This window comes from Bufo gargarizans, chromosome 4 (genome assembly GCF_014858855.1).
Source record: "Bufo gargarizans isolate SCDJY-AF-19 chromosome 4, ASM1485885v1, whole genome shotgun sequence".
NCBI lineage: Eukaryota > Metazoa > Chordata > Amphibia > Anura > Bufonidae > Bufo > Bufo gargarizans.
Window position 1 is genome coordinate 238,084,813 of NC_058083.1, and position 14,841 is coordinate 238,099,653.

The 14,841-nt window shown below is 33.7% G+C and overlaps 1 protein-coding gene across 2 annotated transcripts in view; it reads left to right on the plus strand.

Moving 5' to 3' along the window:
• Positions 1-14,841, plus strand: part of ADGRB3 (adhesion G protein-coupled receptor B3) — a 1,058,998-nt gene that overhangs the window by 361,877 nt on the left and 682,280 nt on the right. For both annotated transcript variants that reach the window (XM_044289463.1, XM_044289464.1), the window contains exon 4: positions 10,081-10,242. In XM_044289463.1, coding sequence (XP_044145398.1) covers positions 10,081-10,242 — 162 coding nt within the window. The remainder of the gene's footprint in view (positions 1-10,080; positions 10,243-14,841) is intronic.

A 14,841-nucleotide genomic window follows, 5' to 3' on the forward strand; every position in this document is an offset into this window, starting at 1 on the left:
AAATGTACATTTCAGAGAGGCATTTTATTGTGGGCAGTCTAAGGCACACCTGTGCAATATTCATACTGTCTAATTAGCACCTTGATATGCCACACCTGTGAGATGGGATGGATTATCTCGGCAAATGAGAAGTGCTCACTAACACAGATTTAGACAGATTTGTGAACAATATGTGAGAGTAAATGGTATTTTGTGTATTTAAAAAATGTTTCAGATCTTTGAGTTAAGCTCATACAAAATGGTGTATAAGTGTTGAGTTTATATTTTTGCTCAGTGTATATATGTATATATATATATAATTATATATATATATCAACCAGCTTTCATTATAGCATATCAGAACTTACCCTATATAGACTTCATATCTATAGGTGCACACAACTGTTTCTTCTAAGCTTTGCGCTCTTAAAATTATAGAGTTAAGAAATAATATGCCTTGGCAAACTTTTTTCTTTCCAGAATGCCCAGCTTTGATGAAACCCTGGTGTACAATTCTATATACCAAACAGAGGCATAAAAACTATAGTAAGAGGGATGTTATTGTACACCAATCTATTATTCACCCTGCACTGACAGAGTATACACATAATTTATGGCAAGGCTCAGGCACACTATCTGGCAGTCTGTGTGCCTAAACTAAAATCTATGGGAGCTTGGAGTTGCCTTAGATTTAGATTTTGTTTTAAGCCAGAAAACTGGCTTAAAAAAGATAAATTTGCTGATCCTGCTGGTTCTGTACTGCCCTTATCACCCCCACTTTTTATAAACTTTATAAATTTATCTAGATTCAGCTTTTGAAAAAAAAATTATGCCAGGAAACTGGCATGGGATGGAATGGTAAATTCCTTCTATATGTCTCCTGAAATAATTAGACAAATGATTGGGCCAGATGTATACATAGGTGGGTAGAGGCACGGAATGAAATGTAATATTGTATTCAGTAGCTTTAACAATTCCATGTAGATATGTCAGTGTGTATGTATGAGTTTTTATATACTATGGGGGACTTAGAATTTGTGCTGGTATTATTACTATGAAATGGTGCATAGTAATAATATATTTGGCATAAGTGCAAAATAGTATGAGCCTATCTGTGTAAAATTATATGAGGGGGTTGTTTAGCATGGAGATACAAATTTTTGTAACCTTTGAAACACACACAGATCATACATAAGACTTAACCTCCTAACAGTTACAATAAAATTGAAAAAAAAATCCCGAAAATGTAAACTTTTTATTATACATTTTTATTATATGTCTAACGCAAATATTGTTGGCAAACAGCGTAAGAGACAGAATTACATTTTTAACCCCTTAGTGACTACTTTTAGCCTTAAGAACCAGTAACATTTTCCTCCTCTGTGTTTCAGCAGTAAAAATGTTTTATTTTTTTTATCTAAAATGTTTTCTTTATTTTTTATTTTATGGGATGAGCTATTTTGGGAGTACATAAAATTTATTAAATAACTTTTATTATTTAATTTTAGGGACAAAGATGAAAAATAACTGCAATTTTAACATAATTTTGTAGATTTTTTTTAGTGTTCACTGTGTTGTATACATAACATGATAACTTTATTATGTGGTTCAGTACAAATATGATATAATGTTACTACACAGTTCATATTTTTCTTTTCTTCTTTCCTCCTTCAGTCACTTAGATCCCCAACTGCTTCTCCTCTACTATTTTAGCCTATCATATGTCTGGATTGGTAGCAGCTAGAGATATAGGCCTACTCTTTTTTAAATTATCTTTATCACCTCCAAAGTTATCACTGTTAGAAATTGGGTTGGCAGTGAATGTAGCTCAAATTGAAAGTAAAAGTAGGTTTCACCTTTCATTCCTGACTCGATTTTTAACAGTGATATCTTCTGAAGTAATAGAGATGCAGTGATTTTGGTCTTGAATGAAATCTTGGATTGCCAGCCCATATCTATAGCTGCTACCAATCCAGTGATATTGGTAGCTTAAGTAACCCACCCTCCCTTCCCATGCTGCCTGAGCTTTGCTTAGGCACAACTGTAAAGTGCTTTTCTCCCCAAAAAAAAACAAAAAACAGTTAGGTGGTTAAAGGAGTTCTAATTGTAAATCCTGACCCACTTTTTACTCCACTTCTAGAAATGACGAGGCCCACATGTTGCAAAATTTTGACCAAATGTCGCAAAAATATACAGCAAATGTATGTGTGCATCACTTGCAACACTTTTACATTCCAAACTGTCCAAGCGAATTTGATAAATGTCCCTCTATATTCCTAATGCTTTCAAAAACAGTTGCATAAGTGAACCAGTATAAACTAGCATAGGAGGCAGGAGATATTGCAATCTAACTTGATATTTTATTGTAAAGGTATTTTTCCTGAATTGTTATTTCCCTGAAATATCATTTGCTGAACATAAAGATATTTATAGCGCAATGGTTTTATTTATGTCACAGAATTTATCATAAACATTTTTATAAAGGAATTTATAACTGTTCTCAAAAAAAATATACCTAGAGTTGGTTGTTTTCCTACTTGAGTAAAACTTCCTTCATACACTTTTTACTTAATTTTTTTCAGATCCTGTTAAATTTCTTTAGAGAAGCCTAAAGCATGCTACATTTGGGGGGGAGGGGGGGGGGCATAGACTCAAAAATCTACCAAAAGTGAAGATAAATGGCTAAAAGAAGTGCAAAATCAGATGTTTTTTAAAAAAAAACACTCTGGGAGTAATTTACTAAAGATTGGAATTTCATATGCCATTCATATTAAAATGGCAACAGGAGAAAAAAGTCAACTTATTAAAGGGTGCACACCTCTTAATATTTTTTTTTTTTATCTGTTTTAAAACCTTGGGCAATAGCATAGTTTCCTGTGGTTATTGATGTATACTTGAGAAAATATAGCTCTAACATTTGCTGCTGTGCTGGGCAACCATGTTATAAAAATAAATAAATAAAGTCTGCTATTCCCTTTATCTAGAGATAATAAGTTATATGTTTTTTTATAATCCTTTTTAACATGTTCTCTTATAGTTTTGTAGTCACTAATACACCAGATCATCCTTATACACCATTTGCTTGTAGTGCTGCTCTTTTGCCAACAGGCTTTACGGAATAACATAAAAGCTTTCTCTTTTAATATTACTTCGACAAGACTTTATTGGTTCTGGAGCTAAACCAGTCAAAACAAAAAAAAAAAAATCAGTAATGGTTGTGTTTATACAACGTGTCACTTTTAACACTTGTGCATAGGGCTCTTTCAGCAAAATGTAAAAGCTATGCTATAAATCTGAAAAAAAATGTTTATTAAAATAACCTATAAAAGTGTAACCACAAAATAATACAAACAATATAGTAAAAAGTTAAATATTTATAATATAATGTAACAGTAAAAAGTAAACAATATTAACTGTGGATATCAACATTTTGGATGTAGATTACACAATTGTTTCTAACTAGTACATTCTATGAGATAAAACTTTTAACTATTGCAATAAATGGATGTTTTCATTGGAAAACCCTTTGTATGTGCTGACCACTGGTGGGTGGAGTTACAAAAATAGTTGAGTGGGCTGTGCTACACTGTTTCCATGATATCCATAATAGTGAATAGGAGTTATAGAATTGTTATAGAAAAGTTATATATTGTTTGCTTGCTTTGGTGCTCTGTGATCATAGCTTCCATTAAGTTTCATGGGAATTATGGAAACAGCATAGCTCAGCTGACTTAGCAGTTTCAGATATCATGGCCACCTCTTTCCATCACCCAACACTGGTATTCTGATCTCAAATGAATTGTTTAGACAAAAATAGATCTTTAAAGAATGTATGCCCCTATAAATGCTATTTTACAGTACAATTGATGTGGACATAAACTGAGTAAGTTTGTACTTTCTATAATGTTGCAGTACTTTGTCTTATGCCAAGGAATGTCTGGTGCAGAGAGCACCAATACAGGATGCAAAATAAAGAAAATATATAGTAAAAGATAGTGTATAATGTTGGAATGATAAATATACCTTTTTGTGGACGTTATCAATTCATTTTTTTTTAAAAAAGAGCATCTGTCAGTAGAACTATGAAAATCCATTGCACCATTCTATGGAAAATTGTCTTGTAGTCCTTTGGCAAGCACTCCTTCAGTGCACTGAGGAGAGAGACCTAGCCCCTTGGTTCATCTTAGCTACTCAAATTTCCACCTCTAGCCAGTCTCCCTTCCCTTTGACTGGGGCAATCATCAGTGCAGTGGGGCAAGTTGAAGGAGATGCAATATTCAAATTCACAATATTTTGCGAATATTTACCATAAATTAGCAAATTCGAGAATTCGTGATCTCCAGTCATTGTTTACTTGATTGCAAAAATTGGCAATGTAATATATTTGCAATAAATTTGTGATAAATTTGCGATCAGAATATTCAACACTATTCGCAAATACGAATATATAGCACTATATTCTAAATATCCGCAAATTCTTGAAGTGGAGATATTCGCAATTAAAATTCTTGATTCAAATATTCGCACTCAACACTACTGCTCATTTGCCTAATCAAAATCACAGTGTAAAGATAGCCTTAATGAAAGTTTGATAGTTTGCCTCTATTTTGTAGCTACCTTTGTCTATTGCAATCAAAATGTGATTCCAGGCGGTATTGCGGCATAGAACATCATTTATGGATTTACAGAGTTCAAAGCTAAATGATAATTTACATTCTGGGAAGAGAAGTCTTTGAAAAGACATTATACAATAAGAAAAACTAGCCATCCCACTAAATTATAGGGTAGATAAGGTAACTTAAAGAAAAAGTCAAGGGCACATTGAAAAATCATTTGTTTGCCTACAGTATTCTTGGCTATAGGTGTAGACAATGTTAGAAAACAACCACAAATTAAAAAGCTCCATGAGAAAGACATGCATAAAATGGAAGAACATTTATTTGTGCTAATTTCAACTCTAAAAATCTAAAATTTTTAATTATATGCTGGGCATTTCTTGTTGGTCATCCACCCCATAACATTTATTGCAACGTTACAGTGTGGAATTTTATTTTTTTATTGCTTCATACTAAGGACTAGTGTTAAGAAATTCGAAGTTAACAAAGTAGACTATTATCTGAAATTCAGAAAAAAATTGTTACAAAGGAGAATTTCCTCGTGCTCCTGTTGTAACAAATCAGTTTTTCCAGAAAAGGTTGAAAAAAAAACATACTCACATCATCCATTTGATTGCAGTGAGACCCCGTTGCAGCCATCTTCATTGAAAAGGCACCAAACCTCTCATGCTGACATGATAACGTCATCATATCAGCGCACACAAGATTTGATGCACAATGGAATATGATTCATGATGAAGTACTTCGTAATTAGTCAAATTTCTTATTGAAGTTTGACAAAGCAACTGAATCAAATTTTTGAAAACGTCAAAAAACTTCGATCTTCACTACTACGGACCACAAAATCACATTTTCCAACATAAAAATAATGGTCATTGCTGCCCCCCCCCCCCCCACACACACACAAACACACACGAAAAAGGAAAAGAAGAAGGAGCAAAAAGAGGAATCATGTCTAGATTTCTGGGTCCTTTTAAGACAACAGAATCTGACTGGACTCTTTATATAGTACTAGGCTTGTATCCAAAAAATATAAATGGTATTTTCAAATAATACTTTATGGTTTTATAAAACATAGAAAGAAGCTGATAGCAATGTGAGCATATCCTTATTAGTGTTGAGCTCGAATATTCGAATAGCGAATATTAATTCCGAATATCGCAACTTAGCTAATTTGCAAATATTTAGAATATAGTGCTATATATTCGCTGTTTTGAATATTTTTATTCATTTTTTAACATCTGAAAATATGATTCCTCCCTGCTTCTTTCTTGTGGGCCAATGAGTCATTGGCCCACAAGCAACTTAAGCATGAAGGAATCATATTTTCATATGGAAAAATATATTTGTTATTTAGAATATTTGCATTATTTTTTCCTATCTGTACAGTTGTTTGCATACTCCTCTCCGACAAGCGTCCCGGTCACCATGGGAACGCCTGTGGGTTAGAAAATACCATTGGATCTGAGTTTCCCCTGAGATCGTGAAAACTCAGATCCGATGGTACATTCTAACCCACAGGCGTTCCCATGGTGACGGGGACGCTTGTCGGGGAGCAGTATGCCAAAGTGGAATAACAGTACAGATTGAAAAAAAAAGACGAATATTCTAAATAACTAATATATTCGCTATATTGCTATAACTTCATTTTTTTAAATATTCGTCATATTCGTAATATTCCAAAAAACTAAGTTATAGCAATATAGAGAATATTCGTAAAATACACATATAGACTGTAATTAAGCTAATATAGTGCTATAATCTGTTTTTTATAGTCTAATTTTTTTGTCACTTCTGAACTTCACCAAATATCACAAAATCGAATGTGGCACCTCCCGCTCGTCACTAATCCTTATTTTGACATACTGTAGTGTAACATTAACCTCTTAATCACACCTGAGCACCAAGTGTGCTTGAGTAGTCTTATAGGCCATTAAATGCAACTCTGGGTTTCTAGGAAAAAGCTAATCAGTAAGAAAGCTGAGGGAGAATTTCTGTGTGGACTACAATCCCCATTGAGATAAATCGCTACATTCAGCTTCAGAAGATCAAGGAGAAGTCTAAATGTTGGAGGCAGTTTTTTTTTTTGGGGGGGGGGGAATTGGGGTTGAATTTCAATTCTAATAAATCACTCATTTATACTTTGTAAGATGCCTTTAATAAACCTTATTACACAGTGCTATGCTATTACACGATTGTAAAATAAGTCTAGCACTATTGTCCCATTATAGGTGGAGCTGGTGCTTGGTTTCTAATGACAACTAGCCTCCTTCTCTAATGTCCACTATTAGTGGAACTTTCGATACTGGTCAGTTTGTACATTAGATGTCACGATCAATAGTGATCTCAATACCTAAATTATTTATAGAGATATAAAATGTTCCCTCTCCCTCAAACTATAAAATCACCATGTTTTTTATCCTGCATAATGAACAAAAAAATAAAAAGTTATCAATGCCATAGTTATCTCCTTAGGGTACCATGACAACCTATTGACAACCTTATTTAAAACATGTAGGTTAAGATCTCCTGCTTGTATACCTAGGAAGGTATGTGTTATTTCTTCAAAACTCCGCCTATTCCTACTTTATATTACATTAATATTTATTTTAATACAGCTATAATAGAGGCTTCATAATATGAAGATTCCAGAAGATGTTGTAGTTTAAATTTGGATTATATTACGAAAACATATAATAATTTATTTTACTCACTTTTGTATGTAGCACATATTATTTACAGACATTATCATTGCTTGCTATCCCCTCTGGAGCTCACAATCTAAATTCCCTCTCACTATGTCTCTGTAGTGTGTGAAGAAACCGGAGTAACTGGAGGAAAACCATGCAATCATAGAACATACAAACTTTATGCAGATGTTGCCCTTATTTGGATTTAAACCTAAGACCTGAAGGCTGTAAGGCACCAGTGTTAACCACTGAGCCACCAAATTTAATATAACTATAAAAGAAATTGAATATCTGTATTGGTTTCTGGTAACTGTTCTTTGTGGCTTTTGCTTATTTTCTATTTTTTCACCCCTGCATTTTACAACTTTTTACTATTTTATTAAGGAAATTCTTTTTAGTATTTTTTTTTTTTTTTTGCTATACATGTCATAAGTATAGCAACAATATTTTTAGATATAAAATAGTAAATTATTTTGTAGGTTAATGAACATATACCATAGATAGCTGAGATAACTGAATAGTTAATGGCTAATTCCTATATGGAAACAGTTACAGTATTTAAAATATATAAATAAATTACCATTCCACTGATTGACTAACAAAGCAGAAGCATCCCTGTCATTATCTTGTAAGACAAGAAATTATGCACCTTTTGCCATCCTGCATACATTAAATTCAAGACCAGTGATTACTGAATGTCACATTTTTCTTGAGCGCACACTTTCATCACACAAAATCAATGGCACACCTACTTTATGGCAAAAGGAGACATGAGAATCCAAAAAAGGTTGAATTGATTTACATGTTTAATGACTAGCGTTAAACATTTACTATGCTCTTTGTAACTGCTTAAGTTCTTGATTTGCCAACACTGTATTTTAAAACCACATTTCACAAGTGTGTTTAAAGTAAATTAAAACCCAAGAGTTCAAATTTCATATTAAGATTAACCTTTGCTCATCTACTTAATGCTAATTAATATAATTATATACTAATGTAGCATAGTTTGATCTAAAATTAACAGTGGATGTTTCACTTGCTTTAAACATTTATAAAACTGTTAAAGGAAAAGTGAAAGCAAACATTAGCTTATCTAAACAACCTATTTCTCACATTTATTTAGCTTCACTTTTTAAGACTTGTGATAGAAATGTTTATTTTCTAAAAGAAAAAGAAAATATTCACCTTAAAACAAAAATTATCAGCTATGCTTCATTGCCAATAAGTGAACTAATAATAGCATTATTCAAACTCGACCCTGGATAAATGTTCCCTATTTTGGAAAAACTAAACTTAATACTTAGCCAATAGCTTGTACTTATGTTGGACAACAATTAATTTGTTAAATTTTTGCAAATATTTAATAAACTATAAGGATTATTTATATAAAGTAGAAAATAGTTTGCAGCATTATCAAGAACATTAGATGCTTGCTTATGTTATCTTAGAATTAAGGTATGAAATAATGTAAGAGTTAATTTCCTATAAATAATTAATTTCACCTAATTTCACCTGTTTTGTTTACCTTTCAAAAAATGGCAATCGTGAATAAAAACATCTCATATAGGCAGAAATTGGAACATACTGGTGGGTGTTGCCTAAAGACTTAAGCATATGGCTGTCTCCAGGGCACCATGGTCTCTTCAAAGAACTGATAGGTGGTGGTGCCAGGAGTAACATCCCATGGATCATGATCTATTAAACACTCTGATAGCCCCTTTAACTAGGGACAAACCCACATATTTTCTTAGTTATTTTATTTATTTATATATTTATTTAGCAAATCATGAGTGTGAATATATATTGAGATACTTCAGGCTCCATTTAAGAGGAGGACATCAATACAACTAAATGTGGAAGAAGCTCAAAACAAAAATCCTAAGGTACTTACATCTGATACCAGGTCATAGCAATACCAGTTATGTGATAATCTTTGATGTTGAGTAGTAGTATAATATTTGTTATAGGAATTGCCTTCACATATAACTGAATAGTGAAGGTCTGACCACTGGGACTCATTGATTGCAAAAATGAGGACCCCCCATAAGAATGGAGTGACATTTAAAAAAATATATCATTAAGAGTGGGTTTGAATCCCGTTTTTCCCATCTATTTAACAAATACAAAAACATATTCATTAGATGGGTGCATCAGACTGATGCCGTACATTGGCATCCATTCACCATAGAGTTCCATTGTAAGAAAAAAATGTATACTTTTTTACTATTGTAAAAAAATATATATATGCATTTCTTTTTATCGGATTCTGCAGGATGCAAAAATGTGGTGTGCTACGTTTTTGTATCCCTTTTTTTCTAATGTATATGTCAAACTGAGGCATAAAACGTGATATGAACCCACCCTAATCTCTATAAGACTGTCAGAGACAGGCAAATACCTATGGGCAGGGGATATGCTTAAATGTTGGGATTTTCTTTGAAATATAAAAGTAAAATATCTGATGGCATGGTTGTTTCTTTATAACTAGTAAGTATATATTAGTCTAATAATTGCCACAACCAAATACAAGCTCAAATGTAACATATAAAGGGTTTTTTTTCTTTAAAAAATTTGGAAACCTGAAGCATGTCATATATAAATGCCTTGAAAAAGTCTTTCAGTGTTAGATAAAAAATGCAACATGCGGCATTTGAGTTCCCTCCAGTTTTGAAGCTCATTGCATACATATAACATGCATTTATCCACCTTGCAGTTTATGTATATTGAACAAATGAATGTAGTAAGAATATAATACTTAAGGCTATATTCATTTTTATTTGTTGTCTTGTATACAGGTGAATCTGGTGTTGAAGAGTGGTCCCAATGGAGTACATGTTCAGTTACTTGTGGTCAAGGGTCGCAGGTGCGAACCAGAACTTGTGTACCACCTTACGGGACACACTGCAGCAGCCCCTTAAGAGAAACAAGGGTTTGCAATAACACTGCCCTCTGTCCAGGTAGTGTTAGTAGCAGATCAATTCAAATTTGGATGTTGTGATTATGTATTATGAAAAAAATTGCACATTTTCTTTTCTTTTCACTACTTCCTCATGTATTATCCTTTTTTTTTTTTTTTACCTAACTATAATATAATGCACACTGTTATCTATTTTTAAGAAGACTTAAGCTTATGAAAAGTGGCAAATTTACTAAGGTTTTACTGAAATCTATCTTTTATATAAAGTAACTATAAAGAGGTATTTCAAGATTTTAACCTTGATGGCCTATTTTTAGGATTATAGGATATGCCATCAGTATCTAATCTGCATCTCTGGTGTTGCAGGTCGGCACTGGAACTATTTATTTCCATCATTGATTGTGTAGTGGACAGAGTTTATAACTAAAATGTTGCTCCCATGCACTTTTTTGAAAAAGTTGTGTGGGGGACACTGATCAAATATTGATGACTTGTCCTGAGGATGGGCCATCAACATTAAAAAGCCTAGATGACCCCTTTAAATAACCTCAGGCATTTTCTGTCAGATTAGACAAAGCCATTTCAACCATGAGCTAAATTTAGCAGATAAAAAACAAAATCAATACTATATTATGTTTGGCAATTCAATAATCAGGTCAACCATACATATTTCCATTTTCCATGATTACAATATTATAGTCTCAATGAGCTGATGAGCTGATATTTTTCCATGATAAATATATCAGTCTACTTCTCCTAAACTCTTATTTGTCTGGACTTTTTTTACATTAGGGGATGGATATCAATTGTACCCTGGAAATATCCGAATTTTTAACTTCTAAACAAATACAAAATAATCAGACATAGAAGGTTTTGGTCTTGTTAAAGTTTGACCCAGTAATTATTTTAAGTTATACTGGAAGTTATACTGGAAGTTAAAAATTCAATTTAAAAAGTTAGCTCTAAATTATAATATTTGCATGGTTGATGTACTGTAGCTGTGTCATAGCATTTCATGTAATTGTGTGTATCTTATAGATTTTGAGAACTTGACCGCATAAAAGGATTTTCAGTGATGTCTTACAGTATGCGGGTCAGATACAGTATTTTGGTGGTTAAACATTACTCTATTACATTGCTGTTGTTATGGCTAATTCTAAAATATATGCTATCAGACATGGTTTTGTGCTAATCATCAAAGTCAACTTGTAAAAAATAAAACAATAATTTGCTAAGATCTCTGAATCTGTCTGCTCAGATGAAGCTTTATTAGTACTCAAGATAAATTGTTAAGAAAATGAACCCCTTCCCGACTGCCATACATCTATATATGTGTTATTTGCAGATACCCCATGCAGCTAGCACGTGTATAGACGTCATGGAAGCTCTTTAATACAAGCGCTGCATAACACTTGGAATAAAGCTTCTGCCCCTGCACTGCTGCTGTCACAGACAGCATTTAGTGCAGTAATGCCGTCAAGCGACCAATCAGAGTGGTCCCTTGCCGGCAATCGTTTTGATTGGTTAGTCAGTGCAGACTAACGAATTGGATCATGGCAGTGTTAAAGTGCCCGTTCCAGGCTATGATCTGCACTCTGCAGATGAGAGCCTGAAATCAGGTAGTGTGTGCTCCGTGCCCCATCTGTGCCCCCCCTGTGCGCCCTGCCTCCAACCACCCCTGTGTGCCCTGCCTCCAAACCCCCCTTTGCGCCCTGCCTCCAAATCCCCCTGTGAGCCCTGCCTCTTTGCTGGGCAGGTCCTCTCCCTGCCGGCATCTGTCCCCACCTGCCCCTGATGCGGTCCCCCCCATCCATGTATTATGCCCCCGATGCTGTCCCCCCATTCATGTATCCTTCACCCGATGCATTCCCCCTGCTGTATTTGATGGCGGTGGCTCCTTTCCTGAGCCACCGCCATTAGGAATGAATGTCAGCTCTATGCTGACACTCTACTTTAACCCCTTAGATGCGGTGGCAGCGGAATCCATGGGGTTAATAGAGGGAGGGGGCTCCCTCTCTCAACCATCGGGGCTACTGCGCTGCGATGGTAGCGCCTGATGGTTGCTATGGAAACCGGACGCTTTGCAAAAGCGTCCGGTGTTGCCATCTACAGGAAATCTGATAATACTATACTTTGCAATGCAAGAGAATTGCAAAGTATAGTACAACCATCAGCCCCACTGGATCTTCAAGATCCAAGTGGGACTTGATAAAAAAAAGTGAAAATAATAAAAGTAAAAATAAAGAAATAAAAATGCAAATGAAAAAATAAATAAATTGCCTTTTCCTATAAAAAATTAAAAATAAATAGACATATTAGGTATCACTGCGTCCGTAACGACCGGATCTCTAAATATATCACATGATCCACCACGTCCGATAGACACCATAAAAAAAAAAATGTGGCAAAAAAATACATTTATGTCACCTTACATCACAAAAAGTGCAAAACCAATAAAACCGTCACCTCATCCCACAAAAAAACAAAAAAACTATAGCTTTCAGAACATTGAGACATTAAAACATTTTTTTTTTATTTTGAATGTGCTATTATTTTGTTAAAGTGAAATAAATAAAAAAGTATACATCTGTAACAACATGCTCAATAAAAATATCACATTACCTAACCCCTGAGGTGAACACTGTAAAAAAAAAAGTTTATAAAAAGTGCCAAAAAAGCCATTTTTGTCACCTTAAATCACAAAAAGTGCAACACCAAGTGATCAAAAAGGTGTATACCCCCCAACATAGTACCATTCAAACCGTCACCTCATCCCGCAAAAAATAATACCCTATTCAAGACAATCACCCAAAATTTTTTAAAAGCTATTGCTCTCAGACTATGGAGACAATAAAACATCATTTTCTTTTGTTTCAAAAAGGCTATTATTGTGTAAAACTCAAATAAATAAGAAAAAGTATACATATTAGGTATTGCCACATTCAAAACAATCTCCTCTATAAAACTGTTACATGATCTATTCCCTCAGATGAACGCTGTAAAAATAAATAAATAAAAACTATTCCAAAACAACCAATTTTTTGGTCACCTTGCCGCATAAAGTGTAATAATGAATGATCAAAAAATCCTATGTACCCAAAAATGGTACTAATAAAAACCCCAACTCTTTCTGCAAAAAATGAACCCTTGCACAAGACAATCGGCAGAAAAATAAAAAAATATGGCGTTCAGAAAATGGACAGACAAAAACAATTTATTTTTCAAAAATGCTTTTTTATGTAAAACTGAAACAAACAAAGAAAGTAGAAATATTTAAAATATAATTGCGTCCATAACAACCTGCTCTATAAAAATAGCACATAATCTACCCTGTCAGATGAATCTTGTGAAAAATAAATAAAAAAATGGTGCCAAAACCATTTGGTTACCTTGCCTCACAAAAAATGTAATATAGAGCAATTAAAAATCATATGTACCGCAAAATAGTACCACTAAAACTGGCACCTTTTTTCTCTAGTTTCCAAAATGGGGTCATTTTTTGAGAGTTTCTTCTGTAAGGGTGCATCAGGTGGGCTTCAAATGGGACATAGCATCTAAAAACCAGTCCATCAATATCTGCCTTCCAAAAACCATATGGCGCTCCTTTCCTTCTGCGCCGTGCCATCACATTATTTCACGACCACATGTGGGGCATTTCTGTAAACTGCAGAATCAGGGTAATAAATATTGAGTTTTGTTTGGCTGTTAACCCTCAATGTGTTAAAGATAAAAAATTATTAAAATGGAAAATCTGCCCAAAAAGTTACATTTCGAAATTTCATCTCCATTTTCTTTTCATTCTTGTGGAACATCTAAACGGTTAACAAAGTTTGTAAAATCAGTTTTGAGTAACTTGAGGGGTGTAGTTTCTACAATGGGGTCATTTATGCGGTGTTTCCACTATATAAGCCTCACAAAGTGACTTCAGACCTGAACTGGTACTTAAAAAGTGGGTTTTGGAAATTTTCTTAAAAATTTTAGGAATTTCTAAACTTCTAAGCCTTCTAACGTACTAAAAAAATAAAATGACATTTACAAAATGATGACAACATGAAGTAGACTTATGGGGAATGTTAAGTAATAAATATTTTATGAAGTATCACTTTCTGTTTTAAAAGCAGAGAAATTAAAATGTAGTAAATTGTGATTTTTTTTATTTTTTGGTAAATTTGGGATTTTTTCATAAATAAAGGTGAAATATATTAACTCAAATTTACCACTGTCATGAAGTGCAATGTGTCACGAGAAAACAGACTTAGATGGCTTGGATAAGTAAAAGCGTTCCAAAGTTATTACCACATAAAGTTACGCATGTCAGATTTGTAAATTTTGACCTGGACATTGTGGCATCAATGACCCTTGGTCATGAAAGGTTTAAGTCTGAAATAATACCTTTATATTAGAATAAAGTTATGTTAAAACCAAGCACACAATTGTTTTTCTTGTGAAATTCCCAATAAGTTTGATGTGTCACATGACCCTCTTCCTATTGAAAAAACTAAATTTGGATTCAAAATGGCAGACTTCAAAATGGCCACCATGGTCACCTCCCATCTTGAAAAGTTTCCCCCCTCACATATACTACTGTGCCACAAACAGGAAGTTAATATCACCAACATTCCCATTTTATTAAGGTGTA